The sequence below is a fragment of the Etheostoma cragini genome, chromosome 21 (assembly GCF_013103735.1).
Source record: "Etheostoma cragini isolate CJK2018 chromosome 21, CSU_Ecrag_1.0, whole genome shotgun sequence".
In the NCBI taxonomy this organism is placed as follows: domain Eukaryota; kingdom Metazoa; phylum Chordata; class Actinopteri; order Perciformes; family Percidae; genus Etheostoma; species Etheostoma cragini.
This window is the reverse complement of record NC_048427.1, coordinates 6,067,813-6,091,816: the sequence shown is the minus strand read 5'-3', so window position 1 is coordinate 6,091,816 and position 24,004 is coordinate 6,067,813. Positions and strand designations below refer to the sequence as shown.

General features: G+C 40.6%; 2 protein-coding genes across 6 annotated transcripts in view; one reads left to right on the top strand and one right to left on the bottom strand.

The window, feature by feature from the left end:
* The window catches only part of LOC117937029 (inhibitory synaptic factor 2A), a 28,916-nt gene extending 5,818 nt beyond the window's left edge, over positions 1-23,098 (bottom strand). For both annotated transcript variants that reach the window (XR_004655081.1, XM_034860654.1), the window contains exons 1-3: positions 22,601-23,098; positions 10,659-11,892; positions 5,094-5,165 (exon numbers count right to left, since the gene is read on the bottom strand). Coding sequence is in view for 1 of the 2 variants with exons in the window: in XM_034860654.1 (XP_034716545.1) it covers positions 5,094-5,165; positions 10,659-11,887 (1,301 nt within the window). In the remaining variant the exon portion in view is untranslated. The remainder of the gene's footprint in view (positions 1-5,093; positions 5,166-10,658; positions 11,893-22,600) is intronic.
* dock1 (dedicator of cytokinesis 1) overlaps positions 1-24,004 on the top strand; it is a 164,418-nt gene that overhangs the window by 76,227 nt on the left and 64,187 nt on the right. The gene's annotated exons all lie outside the window — the stretch shown is intronic.

The following is a 24,004-nucleotide window of genomic DNA, read 5'->3' as shown; positions in this document are numbered from 1 at the left end:
TCTCTCTCTCTCTCTCTCTCTCTCTCTCTCTCTCTCTCTCTCTCTCTCTCTCTCTCTCTCACACTATAACTATGAAAGGATTTTCCCTGCTCTTCAGTGTATGCCTAATACTGCTGAGTTGTTGCTGTGCATCCATGGCTCGAGGTTATTGCCCCCCATGGACAATGCCATTTAACCTGAAAGATTTAAAAACTACTTTATTGCTACAACAGTAGATGTATTTTCAAACTATGCACTGGGGGTATATAGTACATTATCAGTACAGTGCTTATGTAGGAATAACGGTACACTATTCAGTTACTTTAGAATTATTTTGGAATTACTTGTCTATCTTACCCATCACTTACTTAATAGTCTTGATTTGCCAGACCTTCCTCCACAGCGCTGCTTAAGAAGGTCTGGCTAGTTCACACAGAATTCCATAATGGGAGAAAGCGTGTTCTGGTTTTTTGGCATTTCTTTAAACTAATTACAATCGTCACCGCTCCAAAATAGCCTCGGAAGGAACCGGTTTTGTTTTGTTTTAGCTACATAGTCTAGCTAACTGTCTCGATTACCCTGCAGAGAGATCCGAGGACTAATAATCCTGTTAGTTTTACTAGAGTTTAAAATTCCAACACAAAGAAAGCGGAAGGTACCAGACATCGTGCCAAAAAGAGTTAAATCTGTTGTGGATAAAGACTTCTTACTTCTTAACCTTGCAGGAGATACTGGTGTACACCGGAATTCTTTTCTAACCTTAGATGTAACTCTTTTTTTATTCTCAGAGATGCTTAAAAGTATTACATCAAGTCTTCTATCAAGGTAGTTTTTTAGGTAAAGAAAGAGGTTTAAACTACTTTTTTCACATATGAAGTAGTACTTGTAGTACTCCATTTGAGCTCTTTTGCAGAAACCCTGTTTTTACATTTCAATTTGTAGCCTAACATGTTTATCTGACTCATGTTTACACATTGTTAACACAAACAATTCCACTTGATGCCAGATGGTACCTGTAACTTTGAGACTTAATAAGGCTCCGGCTGTATTGTATTCAGACCAAATCCTTAAACACACTCTCGCAAAGATCCTCAGTGTACATATTTGAACAAACTGTTGATTCATGATGCTACGAACACAGTGGCCCTGGTAACTGTTTGTTTTACCTTGGGCGGAGCAGCTAAATTTACTTTTTAATTTAATTTGCTACTCGTATCAAAAACACAGCTTTCAATCTGGCAGGAGATCAAGAGGTAAAGTAGCCTTAGTGGATTAGGAATAGCATAGCCAGAAAATGTGAACGTCACTGAAAAGAAAGAAGAAAAGAAATCTGCATAACTCCATACGAATGAAAGAAAGAAGTAAAAAGATAGTCTTCTCATCTTTGAAACATACTCCTTTTAATAAAAATGTATTGGACTCTCGCCCAGTTATCAGCATATCCTTAGGAAACTGCCACAGGCCCTGCTACGTTGCTCCACATTTAGATTTTTAGCTGAAAGTGAATTTTGTTGGCGTTTTCCTGTCCCCTAGCTGCAGCTCCCCTGGGTGAGTTGTTGGATCAGAACAAATTGAAGAAGGCACTTTGGACGTTGTCAGTCTTTAACCTCTGTTTCCCACTGGTTCTGATTGTTGTGTTGTCTCTCTCTCCCTCAATCCCACTCGTTTCTTGTCAAGTTCCCACTCTCTAAAAATTGTATATACTGTACATACAGGGAGGAGAAGAAACTCAGTTCATTCATCAACATACACCTCTCCCCTTTACCCCACTTTATACATCGGTCAGTCTTTATCTCTTGCCCTTACTTTCGTCCTCTCTCAGCCACCATGTTTCACATTCTCACCCTGCTTTCCTTTTTGTTGCCTTATCTTCCCAGAGTGTGAATGTGCCCTTCCTGACTGTCCTAACTGTCCCTTCACACTGTCTGTCCTACCGAGGATCACTTTTGTCGCTATGGTAACCCTCTTGCCACCATGTTGGAAAACATCATTATGCTCGCACAAAAAGAGATATCTTCCCCGAGCAGAGTCGTGCGGCAGGACAGCCTTGCTGCTCCGTATATGTTATAATGTAATCAGCTTTTCAGCCTTTAGCAATGTTAAATTGATTTACATAGCTATGCACAATAAATAATATCTTTTTTCTTCATTTTAAATACTCATTCCTTTTTTAAATATTGTATTATTTGCACTGCTCAGTTTTATTCAAAGAATGTTTTACAGTCAGAAAGAGAGTTTAATGATCAGCTGCTGGTGAATTAATTGCAAGACTTGCAAGCTCATGACAAAATTGGACTGATGGGAAATAACTGTAGTCCATTGTGAACAATCATACCCGGTAGTAGGAATCTCCCCAATCATGTTCCTTAATCATAGAAATATTTAAATCTATCTCCCTGTTTAATCAGCACATTAGCCCGTTTAAATGCAATGTGAGGAAAATGAGATTACAGGGTTTCTGCATCAAGACACATCACGACTTAATGCCTGTGGTTTTGAAATAAGTGGAATGCATTTCAAATCCCCAGCTTTTTGGCACCATCCTGTCTGTCTCATTTTCTTTCCATCCAGCCTCTCTCTGTGTTTGTCTCTCTGACTTTCCTTTTTTTCCCCCCCACTCTTTGCCACCTTTCTCAGTAACAGATATTACATCACCTGGCAAGAAGAAATGATTTGCAATTGTCTCTTCATCCCCTTCTCACTTGTTCTGTTTCAATATCATGCACGTTGCACTGAAACCCCGGGTTCATTTGAACACGCACCTTAAGCTGTTAGGAGCAGACAACTTATTTTGGAGAAGTCAAGGGAAAGTTACTGAGGGTAGATAAAATAAAGACTGGCTGCGTTTAAGATAGTTCAGAATGAGACTACAGCAGCTAATGTATTCTGTTTTAAAGTCCATACTCACATAGGCCTTAGAACAGTATTGATCTGTTGCTGTTGTTATGCTAAGGATGGCCCTTGAGATGATGCTATATACCCTTGGTCAAATTGATCATGCTGAAGAGTGCATGGCTGGCTCCTTACTGGGCTGCGTTAAAATGATGTATGTACCCATATGCTTATTCCGGTCATGAGACCAGCTACTTCATAAACACAAGAGTTAGGGGTTAGGCCATGGCACAAAGACAGGAACATACTCACAAAAAAATTCCGATAGATTATATAGCCAAATATTCTTCCCACGTGCAATGCGTGTTCCTTCATAGCTCTGCTTCCCATCCTCCTATCCTGTGTTTCTCCACCTCCAGAGAGGTTGTTTTCATGGAGATCTAAGTAATTAGATTGCCATTTAATCCTTCTGCCTGTGTGAATACAACTGCTATATTTGATTCTGTGTCCAATCAACACAGTTTACCATGCCAAGTGAGTCTCTTAAAGGAGAACTTGGGTCAATTTAACAGATTTCAAACATCTCACTTAGAAATTTCTGCCCTTTTAAGAAGTTGAAACCTTGCCAGGCACCGGCACAGTTTTATCAAAAACGAGCTTTCCATGTTTTATTGAGTTTCTGTGTTCTGCACTTACTCCACAGATAAAGCATTTCAATTGATTGTGGCCTATCTAGGAAACCAAATGTTGACTTTTGATGTTATTATAGCGCCTGTTTAAAGACAGTTGTCGTTGTGTGTGCATGTTTACTTCATCTTGCCGTTATTGAATTGTTGTAAAAGCGAATGTTCTTGTTGTCCACCTTGCAGCCATGCAGGGGTCCTGCCGCAATTGAAACACACTGCTTTGCGACAGGATGCTCAAACATCAGAGGGTACAGAAATGTGCCTTGCTCCTTCATTTTTGAGAGCCAATTGAAGTTTGGCCAGAGGCTTATCAGTTATTGAGAGAAGTAGGTAGAATATTATTTAAATGGCTCTTCAGAGGTGAAATTCAGACTGAGTGGAATGGCAATGTCTGCTAAAAACTGTTTATCGATCACTTCTCACCCTCCTTCTCTTCTTTCTCATCTTGTTCACCCTTCCTTTTCTTTTTGACAGTTAAAATCATACCTTTTCTAAGCACCAAAGGAAAAATGGCCAGATACACATATGCACATACAGGTTGTGTCATATAATTTTAACTGGTAGCAAAGGGCCCTAAGGGAGCCTGCAGACTGTCAGTCTCACTGTGTATTAAAGAGGAAGGCTCAAGCCAGACGGAGGTGTTAAGACCTGCCAGGCTCTGTCGGTAGGTCTGAACTTTGGGCTAAACTATAAGATGGTAACATGGGTAAGGATCATACCTGCTTAACATGAGCAAGTTAACATTGTCCCTGTGAGCATGCTAGCATGCTGGAATCAGTTTTTAGCTGTTTTTGATCAATCAGTGACGCGTTTAATCTTTTAACAAAAAGTATTAATGAATACTTCTGAGAGCCCGAAAGGACCACCTGTCCAAAACTGAACGCAATTTATTTAACAGCAAATCTTCACATCTGAGAAGCTGGTCACTTTTTTTGAATAAGCTAATGAAACAATTACTTAGCAAAATTGACGCCAATCAATCTTCTGCTAACCGACTAATCGCTGAATCAACTTTTTCATTTCACACATATAAAGACATTATACATAGACAACAAAACCTAGGCAGCAAGTATTTACACATACTTCTTACAGACACACACACACACACACACATACTGTACATTCTACTTTGGTAGACTGACTTTCGACTCGCGTCTGTACTGGTTGTTAAATCAAATGAACTGAATTTGAAAGTACGCTGAGGCTCAGTTGGCAACAGCACACAGGGATGATAGTTCATAATGCTGGGATGGTAATTAATTTTACCTTTCGTGGCCCTGTGCTCACTCATTCTATTGTATGTGTCCTCTCTGCTTCTCAACCTTGTACCATTTTATCTCTAAATCTAGCCAACCCTACATTTGCTACACAACCTTCAGTGAATGAAGGGGTGTGGACAATGGGAGAATCAGACAAAATATGTATAGATTGGTGGGTACAGTGGTGTGTAAATGTCATACATCTCCTCATGTGCTCACTAACAGCATCCCCATTAGTCTTTTCCCTTCCCCTCCCACCATCCCTGTTCTACCTGTTCACTTTCCCTCAAGGAGAAAGGACAGGGCACATTTAGATCATTGTGTCTTGGCCACTAACCTGTAAATAATGCATGCGCTGTTCCGGCATGTGTCACAGTTGGCCGTGTCCTGTCCGGTTCGATAGGAGAGTCTGCGGGGAAGATAAGAGTCGTGAATGAGTAATTACAGGACTTGTTAAGCTGCTCCCCAACACCTTCCTTTCTCATCTTGTTTGTCATACCTCGTTAGCAGGACCCAAGTAAATGAGGGTGACAAGGAGTCACGCTACTCTCCTGAATGGCCTGTGTCCGGCAGCCAGGGCAATGGGAGCAAAGTGTCGGCCATTGGCTGTGGTTGACTGATTTGAGGTCAGATAAGGCAAAGTTGGACACAGGATGAGTTTTTGAGCTGCAGTTTTTAAACAAGGACTTGTGTCAGGATTATTACTTTACAATTACATTACAAATGTGCTCATTAAACAATACAAGATTGAATATTAGTATAATAATAGGCTTGGCTGCAACAAATGATTTACATTATTTATTATTCACTTGATTGTTTTTTGTATAAAGTGTGGGACACAATTTTCCAGAGCCCCATATCACATACTCTATCCGTTCTCTACCTTTTCTTAATATCATTCCTATTTACTCATACTGGAGAAATCCCACCATTGATTAATCCTCTCTGTACAAGATGTTGTTGTAAAACACACACTGAGACTAATGGAAGTATGGATATTTTTTTATACCCATTCATTTTCTGGAAAAAAATGGATATGAGATGGGTACTCTAAGCACATACAATTTGACAGTTTTGCGGAGGACAGGAGTCTTTTGGCTTTATACAGTCTTAATTTCATCGTGACACATTTCCAACCTATCAATATCCAATTATATTATATCCTGTGTCCTTAAACCATTTTATTATAAGGGCCTATGAGATAAAATATTGTCATGAACCAAGCTTCGATTATAGATTCCTGTTTTGCGCGAGGCACCTAAAGAGCAGGCGACGGCCCTGAATGGAACTGCGTGGTTACATGCTTCAAAGGCTCAATGGCCTTCTTATTGGATTAGCTTGTGGAAATGTGTGTATTGATTGACAGCAATAGTTTCCCCTTCTGATTGATGATACAGTACAATAGAAGTATTGTGCACTCATGTCAGCAATGGCATGAACAAGAAGGAATTGGTTGCTTTTTATGGTTATGATCTAAACTGCTTCATCAACAGAAATCGTCTTGTAAACCCATTACAACTGTCAGGCCTTTTTCCCTCCCCTGTTATCTACTAGGGGGGGGAATCACAGGAAACCCCACAATACAATATTTTCACAACATTAATGTCACAATAATATATTATTGCGGTATCCTGTGATTTATTGCACTACATCACCTTTTTTACAACTTCAAATTATTTCTCCAAAGGAAAACTTTGTCAACTTCGGTTTTATCTAAAAAGATAAATATCTCAGTTTTTTCATCTCGCACAACTCAGTCAACTGCCCAATTTACCAATGACTGAAATTATTATATTGGTCGACGTGTATGAAGCCTGTGGAACTGACTTTGAAAAGAACACTCTATGTTGAAAGGTCAAGTTGTTTTGGTTTTATTTGTCCAGGTTTTGAGATATAAATTTCTATACCCCATTGTAATGGATGTCAATGGAATTTAATTTAAGGTCCCCACAGCAGTGAAAAACTGCAGCAACACATCTTTCAGAAAACAATGTCCTCGTTACGCTGGACAATCTGAAGACCTCAGTGTGTCGACTGAAATATAAACTGTTCACAGTGAGGTCTGTGGATTGTCCACAGTAATGAGGATACTGTTTCTGAAGGGAGAAGTTGAAATTGAGTTTTCAATTCTTTAAGCACCACAAATAAAATTCCATTCACCGGCATTGTATTGGGCTCAAGGCAGAAATCATTGTAACATTTATTTTTTTGATTCATGAAAGGATAACTGTTCAGTACAAACACTAAATCAAGGTTTCTTGAATGAACATCACTAAAGCCATGGATTCCTTTTCTTATTGAGGATATTGTGCTTACTTTCACATTGTGTGCAACAGACATTTTTTCAATTCTCTGTAAGGTACTCTTGTCCTGCTGCCCATAAGGTGCTGCACTATTAATAATTAAACCTCCATCATAAATTTCCTCTCCTTATCTACTCAATTCTGTGCTATATGCTCTGACAGGTTTATGAGACATGTTTATATCAACATTGTTATTTAAGGCTGATGCAGAATGAGGTAACTGGGAGAGTCTAAGAAGAGAGTGCAGTGATACAGTTTGTAGCTTGGAATAATTGTAATTTAGGGGCTTGCCATTGGAGAGAGGTGGACAGTGCAGCGTAGTGGGGAAGTTCAAGGCTGTCTTCACTTTCCACCTGAGCAAGGTGAGCCACTTATAAGCAGCCAGTGGGGTACGCTGGCAACTGGGTCACAGCCTTTGAACAACACAGGCTTATGCGCTGTATATCTTGGCCTCATGCTGTCTGGATCCCTTTCTCCCTCCATCTCTTGTCTCTCCCCACCCCTCTCTCGCACTGAGTTTGCAAGAGAAAATAAGAGAGCAGATTTTATTTTGGCAAGTCTTGGATGCAACAAATGATGTTCCTACATCACAGCCTTCACACTGGGTTTTATCCCCTGGGCAGGGCTGAACCTGAGGGATATATGTGAGTTTGTGCTTGCATGCATGATGTATGGTGTCATAAGGCAAACGCCTTTTCTCCCCCCAGCAGCCTTGGTAAAAGCTGCTCATAGAATCTATAAAGTTCTAATAATAAAGTAACCAAGGGAGATGTAGCTTCACCTTTCCTTGTTGCTCTCTCTTGCTTTCTTTCACATACTTGCTTTCTTGCGGTTTATCCCTATAACCGTCTTGGTGAATAGCAAAGCAAGATAATTTGTTTTGGGTGTTCGGGGTTGAAGTTGTGTTCAATTTCTGTATTGACGATGTTAAGTGACTCATCAGTACAAAATAACAGTGGAAGGACCACAAAAGTATTGTTATAAAACATCACAGTGCCTAAAATTCACATTCATCAGTTTAAGTTAGTTGTATTTGGACTTTAGTTGGTTTGTTCTCAATTGCAATGAGGAAGTGGTCTAAACTTGCAATAGTTTGGATTTGCACCCCTGACTGGTTTCTGTACCATATAAACTTAACTGAGTTTCTTGGTTTCTGTTTTAAGGAACATTGAGGATACCATTAAAAAAAAAAAATCCTTCAAAATGGAAATTTAAATTGATAAAGATCTCTTCCCAGACCAGTGCTTCCTCCAGCTTTTCAACTGTTCTCTTTTTCTTTTCTATTTACGATGGCTCAATTTTTTATTAAGAGTGCCAAAGTTTTTTTTTCTTTAGATTTTTCTTTTCTCTCTCTCTGTGTGTGTGCCTGTGTGTGTTTTGTGGAGGGGGATTGCGTTTTTTTCTTCTCAGCACATTAGCCATTGAATTTCAATTTGTGCCCGAGCAGCATGTTATGAACACATGCGTAGTGATGAATGCACACAGCGTTGCTTTTCCTTCCATGAAAAATGAATGTCATATAACATAAGCAGTTATATATCAAATGTAATTGCACTCACGGTTCACCTATAGCCTTTCGGCACTCCTATTTGTTGTGTCAGTGACATTTATGTAAGGGGAGCATGAAGCTAATGCAGTGTGACTAAAGCAGTATTAGAATTTTAGCTTGGCTAGATAAAAAAAATGGAAATATGTAGAGAAAGACTGGGCTTGTATTGAAAACGTAGAGGTGTAGATGGGCTCAGTTGGATTACAAGAGGCTTATATTGCTCACTGACTTTAACTAAATGTAGGCTTTTGTAAACAACCTATGGAAAGGCAATGTGATTGTTTCTTCATCGATGTGACCAGATGGCACCATTAAACATTAGTCACTAATTTTTATTTAAAAATTAAGTCTATCCTCTCTCCCCTCCATCTTCTCTCCCACCTGCTACTTTAGACACATCTGATAAGCCAGATGTGTTTGACAACGGCAAAGATAGATCCCTATGCTGCACCACATGTCCGCTTACTTTTTCCCCCAACACACTTTATGAGTTTGTTGATAAGGAGATTAAGGCTGCCTTGTGCAAGATTGAAGGAGGACAATTGCTTTTTTAGATGGTGTAAACTAACACTGTTGTAAGATCTGTTCCTTGCTCAAACCCCGTTGAATAGTCAGTCAAGTTGCTATTGTGAGTTGCTATATACACTCTAAAGCATGTGTGGCTGTGTGGCTATACATTTGACAGGTGTGTCTATGTGGTTAATTCCCACAGGGTTTGAACTCCAGGTTGGTATGATGTTGATTATAAGGATTTTCTCACTCCATACCTCACATATAACAGATACGTATCTGAGTGCCGAGCCCCAGCAATTCACTCAACAAATTGGCCATTTTGTTTCCTTCATAGACAATCCTCTGTTTTTGTAGGCTTGATGCTATCTGCAGCCTTTTGTTTATACTCAGTATTCATTGGACATTAAATGGCTTTTCAATGGCTTTAGACTTACTAGATAAACATGGAATGCAGCTGGATAAGGCCAATTGTTACATTTCTAGTTTTGACTTAAGCAATACAAGCACTTGTCATGCCACGGTTTGATCGCCTCCTTGTAGCTATAATATTTTTTTAGCATCATGATAATTAAATTTCCATGGTCAGTCATTCAAAACTTGACATATTCTGAATTCTTATTATTTCTAAAGGAAACTACAGGCTGATGCAAGTTGCAATCCCGCTAATGCTAATCTCACAATTTATTTCAATTTTTCCGGGGCTGAATCAGTTTCATTCAAAAGTACTGAGACACATCTGCCTCACCTTGGGTCAAATGTAATTTAAACGCCACATTCATAGAGGCAGTGTTTCTTACAAGGGTTATTAGACCATCTGGTCCATAATGGGTAAGATGAATTGTCTATAAGTAAGTTCTGCAGCAGCTCCATCATGTCTGGAAGAAAATATCACAAAAGGACCCTCTGCAGTGGGCTGCAGGGCACATCCAGGTGAAAGCTAAATCATCCTTGCCACATGCAACTATGTTCTCTTTTTTAACACTTTGGGTTTACCAGCCACGGCTCTGCTGAACAGCTGTCACACGTAGAAATGTGTCTCCAAGATCTAGAAATAATGTGACACATCAAAAGGATACTTTTCCTGCTCATGCTGAATCATGAATGTGCTCTGTGTCTCTAATGTTCCTTGGCTTTGCCCTGTGAAGACCAGACCTTTTTCTCAAAAAGTAGTTTTTTATATATATATATATATATATATATATTGTTTGGTTTTTGCTATCTTAAGCTTGTCACCAGTGTGATGTAGGGAGGCACCAATCCAATTCACTGGATCACTAAGAGCCCCAATACTGATGTTTTTAAACAGATTGGGTATCAGCCATTAGGTGACCGATCCACAGTTTAATAATCAATGCTGTTAGAAAATTCAATGTTTCCGCTATTGTTTAGTCAAGGTGGGCTGCCAATTTAACATTTAGTGCTACAGCAATCTCTGGCCTCATGACTCCTTACATATTTTAGAGTCTGTATTGGGAGCAAAAAATATGAATCTATTTATCTCCAATGTAAAAGACAGGCTATAAGTGAGATGTCTTACCCTTCTCTGTGGGCCTCCCCCTTCTCCAGTTCCTGGATGACCCCCAGCAGCACTTTGATGGTCTCTTGGCTGGAGCTGATGAGATTTTCCATGGCCTGGAGCTGTGCTTTAACATCCCCGTCCTGATTCATAGGCACAATTTGCTTGCAGGCCTCCTGTGTTTGGTCAGGCAGTGCCCCACCAGCCTCGCCGCCTCTGCATGGTGTCAAAGGCTCCTCCATGCCCCGTAGAGGCCGGGCAGATAACTGTCCAGTATGGCACTGTGCCTGCGTTGTACAGCCTCTGCTGGAACGGGGTAGTGTCTCACTCTGCAGCCCGTTGAGCTGCAGGGCTTTCTTCCGCTTGCTCCGCACAGACGGACTGTCCAGGCACTCCACCTGTGTAAGGGAGTTCCAGGAGATGGGGCCCGTAACCTTGGAGGTCCTGTCCGGCAGGGTTCGGGACGAGCCCTCCTCCAGATTGAGCAGCTGCCTCTTGGCCAAGCGGTCTGTATCGGGCTCCCTGTGTTGTAAACCTGTCGTGGCTTTGGATGGGACACTGCAGAGCTGGTACTCTGCCTGTGCTCCAGCTCCGCTTCGTCTCTGTGTGTCTGCAAGGCAGTCTGTGTCTGCAGAGCAACTAAGCAGCAGAGCGTCAGAGCACAGGCCATCAGGTGCACTGTGCTGCTCCACTGTGGCAATGCACTCATTAGTATGGAGCAGAGCCCTGGTCCTCCGGACTCCACTCCCCCTGCAGGCTCCCTCCTCCTCCTCATCTAAACCCTGCTCCGCAGCCTTGGACTGCTTTACTTCCATGACAAAACCGTTATTCTGACCTTTATAAGTTTCCACGGCCGCCACGTGTTTAAAGGTGTGGCCTTTCTTGCGCTCAAATGGAAAGGTCTGATATCGTTTCTTCAAGTCAGGGGAAGTTTGCACACCCGTGCTCCTTGTGACATTTGGGATGGATCTGCGGGCAGGGACAGTCATGTACTTGCGGTACGCTGCTTTGTAGGAGATTGGCTTGCCACTTTTCCGCGCTGCCTGCAACTCGGCCTCCCTTTGCTCGTTCTGTGCCTCACAGATATCCTTGAAACGCACTTGCAGGGCCTTGTTTCTCTTCCTCACTTGTCGACTGGCTTCCAGGGAATACTTCACCTCCAGTGCCAGTGAGGTGGAGGGCAAGGGTGCTGCCTCCGAGTCAGACTCTGAGTTGGTGAGCATGCATTTGCCACCCTCCTTGCTCACCATGTTTCCTGAGAGGCATGGAGAAAGACAGTGTTAATCATCGGTAATGAATGGCTTAGATAAAGACCCTTGCCTGACTATTACATCCCACTTGACAGAATACAGCCGCCTTCTAAGCATAGGGAGAGGGGAGGAACTGTGCATTTGTTTATTAAAAAGGGCTTTTATCTGAAACTTGTCATGACGCATGGCAAAAAGCATAGAATACATGAATTTTAAAGTAGCAGATTTTTAATGTATTTTAAGTTAATTCCTCTTGATAACAGGAGTAATTTAGTTTGATTTTAGTTTTGACATGTTAATCTCCTTTTTATTGCCAGGTGGCTATTGTCTTGTATGCAATCCTTATGTGTTTAATTACTGAACAAGGCAAGCGTTACGATTTAAGCATTACTTATAAACAATCTTAACAGATTTCCCTTACTCAAACTTTAGCACAATTTCCATTTGTAAAATCATTGCCAGGTAAAGCAGTCTTGACTACCAGTTCCTCCTCCTTCTCTCTTACTTTCTAACTTTAAGAGTGTTTGTGTCTGAAACTAGAGTGAGAGCTATCAGACTCTGCACTTACAATCATATACACTCTCACACACTCAAATAAACTTTGTACCAATATAGCCTACTGTTGACTATTCTGAAGACGGTGCCTGAGGTCTGCAGTTTATTTTCATGGTTCATTAGGTTTTCACTGTCTGACCTTACCTTCTCACAGTTAATAATACATTTAAAACATGGTGTTGAGCCTACTTATTGGCAAATTTTCACTCCGCTAGGAAATGTGAATATGGCATGTTTTCTATTTTCTAAATGAACAGAGACAAGAGAATATGCTGAAAAAATGGGGATGATACCTGCAACCAGACAAACCTTTGACAGACAACTGTACAGCAACCCTTGAATGAAATCATCCTCAGCAGATATATGACTATGAGATATGAATTATCTTTCCCTACTACCACAAGTATGGTGGCGGCATCACAACTCTGCAGTTTGCCTCTGATGCTCTCACAGAAATGAAACACATTCTCCTTCTGCCTGCTGATTTACTGTTTACTGTTGATTTACAAAAAGCAAACACTGCACACACTCATGTAAATGCTGAATCAGATGGAACAATTATCCATCTCAGCTTATCTGCCGTGACTGCTCTCTGTCAACAGGGAATGACTTCCTTTTTCACACCTGTCTGTTTACTTACCTGGGAGCTATAGAATGGACGCTTTGTCTCAATGCCTTCTCCATCAAAAGATCGCCCTGACTCTGTATTATTAAATTATAATCTATGTCGCCGGTTCTGCTTGGGGAAAGAGACAGCTCCCTATCTTTGTCTCATCTAAGAGCTGAAATAACAGTCTCATCTACAGACATTGATAGCTCTTTATAGACATGCAGTGTCATCTGCAAATATGTCAATTTTACATGTTGGCGTAATCAGTATTTCTTCTGCAAAACCTTGTCTGACAATCTGCCTACTAAGGACATAATGACATTTTATCAGAATGAGTAAATGAATTCAAGACGTCATATTGCCGCTAAAGGCAAACCCAGGATTACGATGCTCTTGCACAGTGTTCTTACTCAGGTTCTTCAAAATGAGAGAGCTGTTGTTCCCCACACTGAGTACTAGAACCAAAACAATTTTTCTCTGTGTAAATTCTTTGCTGGCTCAAAATGAAAAAAAGTCACCCATCCATACTCACTCATATTCATGCCAGCATTTTTACAGTAAACTCATTGCCAACGTATGCAATTAAAAAAGAAAAAGTGGCATCCAATTAAAATTCCAATTATCTGCAACTTTAAAATACCTCTGTATAGTTTAATATTCCCTGCCTGGTATGGTCACAAGCTGTTGATCTAAGAATAAACTTTATGGACTGTGTCAATGGCAAGCAAGATAGATATAACCCCAAAAGTCCTTGACTCAACTTTTTTCAAAAGCATGAGGAAGAATGCGAGGAGTATTCTTGCAGATAGCGCCCATCCTCTCATAAGCCACTTGACGTCTTCAGATCCAGAATGCAATATAGAGTCATTCTGGCAACTAATACTATAATTCCTTCATCCAAAGTGTCATCAATATTCCTAACTGAACAAAGTGATTGATGAGCATTAAGTCAGTCACAAACTTTTAACGGGTTTGTTTTGCTAACTGCTTATCTTATGTTGTTTCTTGTGTCTGGCAAGCCAAAGACAGGTTTCCACCTGGCGGACAATAAAGTTATATTCTATTCTATATTTTGTTCTAGAGACAGATGGGCTCAGCTATGTTGCAGATTGGCAGTCCTCCCCTGAATCTGTCCAAACATTGGTCCGTAATGTTGCTGGAAACATTTTCTGTCTGAGAACAGCACAGCATGCCCATATAGAAATGTTAGAGATGGCAGCTTTCTGCTGTGCAGACAGATGTTTGTTTTATTCTCAATAGACAGGTAATTACCGATGAGTCCATATAACACGAGACTGCAGTACAGTGTAATGCAATGTTTGAAGAAACTGACTATACCCCCAACAGAAAACATTAGGAAAGATATAACAGTCACAAGGTTATTAGAGCAAAGGCACGTCTACACCACAGTACAGGAATTAGTCATACATGTTTTATTTGACTGTGATGCATGTGTAATACCTAGCATCATACACTGTAAAAGGTAGACAAAAAGGCAACATATTAACAAGTGTCAGCCCCAGTGAGGCCAGTTTCTGCAGTTGTATCTACGCACACAGAAACGCCAGGAGAATTAAAAAAATAAAAACACAAGTGGTAGAGCTACCATATAGATCTTCACCTTGTATGCCTATGCATATAATTACTCAATGACTCCTGACCTCCCTTGCCATTAGGTTGATTGACCTGTGAAAGTAGAGGGGCGTACAACAATGTAAAGAGGAAGAATCGAGGCTGAATATAGCACAATCCAATATATAATTTTTTCAATTATTACCCAGTGCTGTACAGCCTTTGAATCATTTTTGTCAGTCAGTTTTTTACCATGTGAAGTATAAACTTATCTTAAAAGTTATCTTGAGATAACTCTTGTTATGAATTGATACTATAAATAAAATTGAATTGAATTGAATTAAACTGTTACCCCACGTCCCCTCTCCAAATGAGGTCAGTGACTGCTTCGATATTCTAAGCTCGGCCCAAATTAATCGTTGCATTCAATATTTGCAAAAGGACATCTGATTACAATCCAAGATGTCACCCTGTTCTAAACCATCGGACGTGAATGCAGTTTGTCAACACAAACGGCAACAGTGTTTTCTCTACTCTCCCTTCCCTGCACACAGCCTTCACAATGCATACAGTTTCATGGTATTGGATCATATCCTCATTTTAATGTGATCCCCTGTGACATGCCTGAACTGCAGGCTGAATAATATGTCCCTGGCTCCACATATCTGATAGGTTCAACCCCGGGCAACTGTAGCAGCACTCGCATCTCACCTCCGGCTGGAACTTCACCCCCTGGCCTCTGGAATTAACAGCATGACTCATCATGCAAGGCTGTGACCATTGTCCTTTTTTTGGGTGGCCCTGTTTTTTATGTTAGGGGCAAGTAAGTGAAGTGAACTGACCCAGTATTTCTACCCAGTTGGTGCAGACCATACAGACCTCACCGGGTCATGTGAGTGTGGCAAAAAAAACTAAAACAGACGTGTTCACATCTGACCTTGTTTTAGCAGCCCAGATCACATGGCTGCCATACTGGTACTAAGGGTCATTATTTGGGTTACTTCTAGGGACACAAGTGCATTTTGTTCATAACCCTGAGAGGCGGATTCCGCACGGCTAGTTCTTGAGAAAAATGTCTCCTCTAACTCAGCCATTGTTTGAAGCTTTGGAGTCCTGCAGGGACAATCCAGATTACTGCAGTAATATAATTCATCACTCTTTAATGGAATGGTCTTTATGCTCACAGCTAATGCTCATTAAATGCACAACATAAAATCTTGATTTTTTTTTTTTTTTTTTTTTTTTTTTTTTTTTTTTAATACATGGTTCTCCATTACTTGCATTATTTTAAAATGCATATGAGTTGGCAGTTTTGTGACTGGCAGTTGCATAATTAAACTTTTGGTTGCCGGTGGGTAAAATTTTAAAAGGTGGAAATTTTGGTGTTCTGATTCAACCTGGGAATTAAATATTTGCTCCAACTTTGAGCTTGACTAATTTAGCGTTCTCGCTTCTGCTCCACCGAAGGGACATTTCATTAATATAATATGCATTACAAACCCGGTGAATTAATTAAATTTAGGAAATATGGCTATACATGTCAATTAGCGACAGCAGCCTAAACAGCCTTTCTTGTTTAAGATCCAGGTGTTGCATTGATATTTTTTATTATCTTTTTATATCTTTCACATAACGTAAATCTTTTCCCAGTGTTTACACACTGAACTGGATGTTTTAGCTGTTTGATTGGAAGCTTAGAACAAATAGTATAGCTAAGTAAGCCATTTAATCATACACTGTAATATGGTCACATACTTTAGTGCACTTTTGGTCTGGGGGCTGTCTGACTGTGTGGCAGTTTGGGGTAGGTCTTTTTCTGTTTAAATATGCGTAGTATATAGTGCCCAATGCACAAAACAATGGTTTTCTTTAGTGTAAACATGCCTGCACATTGCCCTGACCTCATCCCCATCCAACACCTTTAAGATGAAGTTTAACTCTGATTGTGAGCCACATCTTATCACCCAACCTCAGTGGTCAACCTCACTAATACTTAAGTCACTGAGTGCAAGCAAATCCTTGTGTCCCACAGTCTAAGAAGAGAGAATGCTCTTATAGTAACATATTCATGACCATGTTTTGGAATGAGATGTTGGAATGAGATCTCATACTGTATTGATGTAGTGGAAATACTTTTAACAGTGTAGTTTAAATATACCCTCTAATAGTCCTCAGCTTCTCAAACTTCCCAATGACTGCTCAACTGTGTTTTTACTGAATATTACTCACAGGGAAATATATGGCTTTTTGAATTATAAACAAAGTGAGTTTGAACCCTGCTTTTCTCCTGCTGCAGTTTTACATTATTACAGCTCAGCAAAGCCTCAGATGCTGCTTGAACAAATGAGTGTAGCAGTATCATTACAGTCATGTTCCAAACTTTACTGTAATCCAGCTTTATCTGCTTGTGTTTTGTTTACCCCTCTTCTGTCTTCTGACAGCTTTCTCTCATAATTACACGTGGCTTAGTACTGTATTGAAAAGTCTTTGATCTGCCTCTTAAGAGCACAGTGATTATGCAGTAAAAAGATATCCAAGTCTGTACTTTACTTCATGCTGGTGCGGTCACTTGACATTGTTGGGTTTTTATTTTCTGTCTGTCTCTGCAGCATGCAAGCAAGCTTGGGTACACCCATGCTCTAGGGTTTGATGTAAGGCGGTGTGTATGTATGTATATATATATATATATATATATATATATATATATATATATATATATATATATATATATATATATATATATATATATATATATATATATCCAACTGATTGACTTTACAGGTCAGCGTTGAGAGATAACTGCAGTACAGTGCATTAGGCTGACACCAAACGCAGCAAATCCTTTGTCAGTTAATGGCAGCTTAATGCCGTAAGATGGAATGGTACTGGAAATCACAGGATTTTAAGGGATTGTCTCTCTAGTAATTGTGGCTCAGTCATCATGGATCACTGCATTGCTGCCAAAGATTAAAGATTTAGCTCAGAATCACCATGTAGTGTTGCAGTAATGACTGAAGAACACCAGGAACACACTTTTTGTGGAGAGTGCAGTATGAGCTTTTGCTAATTGTAAACCAAGGAGAAGTTAATGTCAAATTTCATCCCTAGTTACAACAGTCACATTTAGATCCAGGATAACTGACATTTTAATATCATTGTGATTCTACAGCAGTAGTGTCAGTACAGTTCTGTAAATTGGGGTCAGATACATTTCTTATAAAGTATAGATGGTACAATAACAACATGGCTTGAAATGAAACCAGAAAGTCCTAAACTGTCCAGAGACCAACTAATTTGGTTTATAGAACTACTGCACAATAGTTTGTTTCCATTTATGTTACGGTAATAATATGGAATCATAATAGTTATTCATATTTACAGCATTGTAGTGTTCATTTTAAGTCTGATACTGTGACTGAATAAATCAAGATTTGCTGTTAATTCACAGCACTCAGACTGTCCTTATACATTTTTACCAAACGGTATGCACACCATTTTTTGAAAAGCCATGTGTGCATTACATATATTTTCATATACATATTTTTATATTCTTTTTACATTTATATTTAAATTGCTCTCAGTTGTGCACTCGAATAAAATGTGCAAGAGACTGCATGAGATACTGCAGTTACAGGACATAACTTAATACAAGCTAATGGCTTCTCACTGAGCCTCTCAAGCCTGCGTGTGTACTGTACATGTCATTAGTATCCATCCCTACTGTGTATGATGCTAGAAATGACCACCATGTAAGACTCAGTATACTGTATGCCAGTCTGCTGTTGTTTTTTAATGCAGAACATCTTATCCCTGAACTGTAGGCTGTGGACATTGTAGCCTTATTTTTATCTCACGTTGTCCACTGAATTGTACTCTTCTTGGTTACTTTGTAATTTGCTGTAGTTAGTTGACGTTGTGTGCTACGCCTGCGCCCAGGTGGGTTCTCTGGGAGCTTGATGAATTCACAGTAAGCCTGTAATCCATACATTGAACATGCAGGCTAGATGAAGATCAGACCTCAAGAAAAGGATGTATGCTGCAGAGGTTGCCTGCTCTAATCAAAATGCATCGGATCACTCACTCCTTTCCTTCCCTCTTCCTCCTCTTTCTTCAGAACATTATATCTCTCTTCTTTCATTTACTAATTTTTTTGTTCTCTTCCTCTCATCTTCTTCCTCTTTGTTGCTTTCTCTGTCTTTCTCTCTCCTCCTCTTTTTGCCTTCTAGACACGCTGAGGTTTCAAAGCTGATGGGTAACTAGAGAACTCCCCTGCTGCTCTCAGATTCCTCCTAGTCATCCATAGCAAAGAGAACACACACACACACACACACACACAAGGATGGTAATGTAGTAAAGGACTAGAAAAAACAAGTGCATGGATGTAGGTGTAGAGTTTTTGCTCTGCTTGAATGGAGCAGAATTGAATGTGAGTGAAATAGACAGAGAATGATGAAATAGGAAGACGAAACCATGGAGAAGGATCCATGAACAAGAATAGAGGTCCCGAAGGGGGAAAGAGATGGCAAAAGCCATCCTGTCTAGTCAATAAGATGTATCATTTTGTCAGCTCAACTGAATATCATGAAAGCAGTGGAGGGAGAGGAGAGGCTGTACTGTCTGAAGCCACTTTACAAACACACTGTCCTTTGACGATTGGTTGAAGGACCTTCCTCTCTATGCTTGTCTAATTAGTCTGTACATGAAATTGCAAAATAATATATGGCTTTTAGCTACTGTGACAATCTTATTCCTGAAGGATTTGACGTGAATGTCAGTTTGAGTCATCAGCTGTTGGCAGGACACATACTGTAAATAACAGTAACTAAGCTGATCGCCTTAGCCCTCACCCCAAAATATCCTTTCAACGTTTCATATTTGTGTTTCATATATGCTTCTTAACACAACGGAGAGCAAGTTGGTTGCATGCATGCACATACATGCTTAGACAGGTGTAGGTGCCTACAGCCCTAGGGCTGGGCAACTTAGAGAAAATCGAAAATGACGATATTTTTGACCAAATATACCTTGATATTGATAACACAACAATATTGTAGTGTTGACTATTGTTGATTTCACAAAATATTTAAACAATGACATTTTTGTTAAATAATCATCAGTTATGTGAATATAATGACTGAGTGAGTAAAGGCAAATTATAGAACAGTTACAATGGTCTGATAAGTTCAGAAAATGACAACACTTCTGTAATGCGGCCTTTAAAACCAGGTAAAGACAACACTTACGCCATATTACAATATCCAAAAGCTAAGACAATATCTAGTTTCATATCACAATATCGATAAATGTACAAATTGCTGGATATAAATACGCCACAAGTAATAAGTGTTGAAACAATTAGTCGATCCACAGAAACGTATTTGACACATTTGATAATTGAGAAATGTTGACATTTATCAAGCATAAGTGTAAAACATTTGCTTGTTCAAGCTCGAATATAAAAAATAGCTTTTTTCTCTCTGTAATGTAATTGGAAATTGAATATCTACAAGGTTTGGACTGTTATTTGGAACAAAACAAGCGCCTACGAAGATGGCGCCTTGGGCCTTCTTATGTTATAGACAAAACTGTTAATTGAAGAAACCATGAGGAGATTATTTTTTTTTTTTCAAAGAATTTGTAGTTGCTAAGCTAAAAGTAATGATACAATAAATACCTAGACTCTACTTCCTTCTTTTACCACAGAAACCCCCTATCCTCTGTTCCTCCTGTCTCTGGGCCTGTTGGGGCCTCAGCAGACCAGGCTTCTACTGCAAAGCAGTAGGGAGCACATGCTTTCCACACACATACACCAGTGCACACTGAGAACAACACCCAGGTGGGATTGTGTGCAAAGAGAAACAGAAGTACGAAGTGACAACACACACACACACACACACACCCTTCCGTCCTCAACAACAGACGCACACGATTCACCTCAACTGCTTGCCGTTGTGCTGCTCCCGGGGAAAATAAAATCAGACTTTGAATGAATAGTCATATTAGCACATGAAAGGTAACATCTGGCGTGTTCCAGAAGCAGTCATTCTTTTATAGAATAGCTAATTGTTTTGTGGAAGAATGAATACCCTTCCCAGGGCCGCGGAAGGCGAAAGCCCACTTCACCACTCGTTTGAAAACCCTGAAACCCCCCTTACTTCTTCCCCAATCTCACTTTTTCTTCCATATTTGCTTTGTTTGGACAGGCAAGGGTCATGCCATTTCTATAAAAAGCTGTTTGTTTAAGCCAACTCAATTACATTAGTTGATGCATGACATCTCCCTGTGTAAAAGCTTTGTCCAAGCATTGTTCTACATTTTTAATCTTCATGTACCACTGCATTTGGAGTGATTGGGTACAGGGGCATGCACACTCCTTTCTTGCTTGTACTAAATGGCAGAACAGTCGGTCTCTCTCTCTCTCTCTCTCTCTCTCTCTCTCTCTCTCTCTCTCTCTCTCTCTCTCTCTCTCTCTCTCTCTCTCTCTCTCTCTCTCTCTCTCTCTCTCTCTCTCTCCCTCTATTTTTCTCTTCCTCTCTCACACATTATCAATACAGGGTGAGGTGCAGACTGATATTCCAAAAAATATAGATTGGTTTTGAAGTGGTGGGCCATCACGCCCATCACTCCTGGATGGCCCTGCCCAGTTCTCACAGATGTAGCACATAGGCTAAAGGAAGAATAGGCAGCCAATGACGGATGTAGGGGAACATGTTATTTCTTTTTTTCTGAAACAACATCCAACTTTCATCCCTATCCTGTCATTTTTTTATAGTTGGTATGTGGGTATGTATCTTTCTTTTCATGTCACCCTTCAGTGTCAGTAAATAATACCCCTCAATTGTAAAAAGACAAAGAAAATCTCTCTCTGTCTTTCTCCTTATCTATCTACATCTGTTTCCCTCAGTCCTCTTCTCAGTGTCTGTGCAAAGTGAAATAGAGCAGAGGGGAGATTGTATCAGAGCGTTGATGTGAGATAGGGTTTGAAGGGGAGTCAGAGCGATGGGAGGAGGTTTGTGGAGATGAGTGGGAATGACGTGCGTTTTGTGTGGCATCTAAAGGACATTGGAGATGTGAGGGTTCCAGGCAACCCATGTTCTCTCTCTTTCATTCTCTCTTTTTCTCTCCTCCTTAGACACACACACACATACACATGCACTCACACAAACACACACACACGCACCAATAATCTGTAAGAAGATGGTGACTTCACCAGTCCATTAATCTAGATTGGTCTTTAGTTTAAATTCCTTTATCAGAAGCTGCCAACTGCCTGATGCCTAGCTCTAATTACCTATTCCTCTGGGCTGCAAAACACTGCTGCCTCCGTACGTGGGACAACAGCTTCATGCAACAATTCTTTCAATTTTTCTTTTGGTTAAGAGACCAGTGTGGTTTATGTAATGCTCACTCAGCTGCACAACTGAGAGGAAATGCAGCATCATGCAAGACCTTGTACGCAATCACTGTTTTAGCAGTATGTGTGGAGCCAGTCATCTTAAATCTGGATCACAATCATTTCCGAAAAAGAAAACTGACCTGCCAGATCTGATAAATGTCAGATAGCAGTGGAAGTGAGTTTTTCCCAGCATATTAAGAAATAAACCCTTTTTTCATGTCTAAAGTTTTCTAAACTGACTGATTGTCTTTTGAACTCAGCACCAGCACATTTTTTCAGCCGCTGCCTGGAATCTCCCTTGACCACTTCGCCCCAACAGAGGCAACTAAGCTGAACTAAAATCAATCTGAGATTTATCTCCTTTCATCTGCCACACGTATTTGATATTTGATCAGCCGACTAAAAGGCAAAATCTCCAGTGAAAACATTCCCTGTGGATTATCCTGGGCTCAGTCCCACAGAGCGAGCAAATCCCTCTGATTTCCAGCCACCAGAGGTTATTTGACAGACTTTCCTCCTTGCAGTTGCAGACAAAGAGGTGAAATAAAGGAAAGGACAAGAACAGAGAAGAGCGACTCACCTCAGACTGTGAATTACTGACGGAAAGGATGCGTTAGCCTAGATCCCTGGTTGTGCCCATACATGCCCTTTTCCTTAGTGGATTAGAGGCGAGCTGGAAGAAGAAGCTATGCCATGGCAGAAGTTAAGTGGACAGGCTGGCAGCGGCACGCAGGCAGAGCAGCAGCAGCAGTAGTTGGGGTAGTTGTTGCACATCGGCGTCCTCTGATCCAGTGGCGTGAGGTTCCTCTAAGCCCCAGTCAGAGTCAACACTCCCCCTCTCCTTTCCTCCTCTTCACCCGCTCTCCCCTTTCCTTCTCCGCTCGGCGTCGGCAGGGGCTCACACTCACTCATACATGCATACACACACACACGCACACACACACACACACACACGCACAGTGGCTGAACTCCGGACGCCTTAGCGACAGAGCCCATGCAGGCAGAATATCCCCATCTTGCCGCCGCAGTTCTCCTCTCTGGCTTTCTACTCTTTTCTGCGTGTGTGCATCTGAGTGTGTGTGTGTGTGTGTGAGTGAGAGAGAGGTAGAGAGATCAGACAAGAGGGGGAGGGATCAAGGGAGAGAGAGAGAGAGAGAGAGAGAGCAGAGGGAGGAGGGAAGGTTGCAGTGGAGAAAGTACAGTTTGAGTTTCGGCTACATCTGGCAGGTTCATGCATCATCCCTTTATCTCATCATTAGTAAAAAGGGTTCTGACAGTGACCTCACTTCTGTGGAGAAATCCCTCAAAACATTCTTTGTCAGGAACAGAAGATTTAAACTCCAACTTTGAAGAGCTCCGTTCTCTGACTGCAATCTTCCTCACAGCTCTGCAGCCCGACATTTGTCTGGAGAAAGAGGATGTGTTGCCGGCTGTTTTCATTCTATTCACTCTCCTTGCCTGATCTTATCTTAGCTTTTTATCCATCTGTCATGGGCTAGTTAGTAGTTAACCCTGTTTGTGCATGAGAAGACCTTTTTTCCTCTGAGAATGTGCATTTTCCTTTTAGAGTTTATTGGATTTGTGGTGTAGCATTGTAGTGGTAAATGAACAAAATAAGGAGGGAGGGGAAATAACACTCTTGGTGAAACCTTGATCATGTTAAAGTGGAGCTGTATTATATGCCTGGTTGGAGGTTCTCAGAATCCTAGCTTGCCTTCACTCTGTCACGGGGAAACCTCTAGTTCTGCTTTAAGCCTCAGGTACCATGGTAATGAGCTGCAGCTCTCCAGACAGCAGCTGCTGCTACTGTGTGTTTTTTTGCATTTAAGTGTGTTTATTAGTACATTTAGATTTATTTTCTTATACCTTTTTATTTACCAGTGAACCAACCATTAAACAACACACAGCCTATAAAGCATATTGTACGGTTAAGATTGACAACATCTGATTATTTATTTAGTACTTTGTGGAGTCTATATGTATT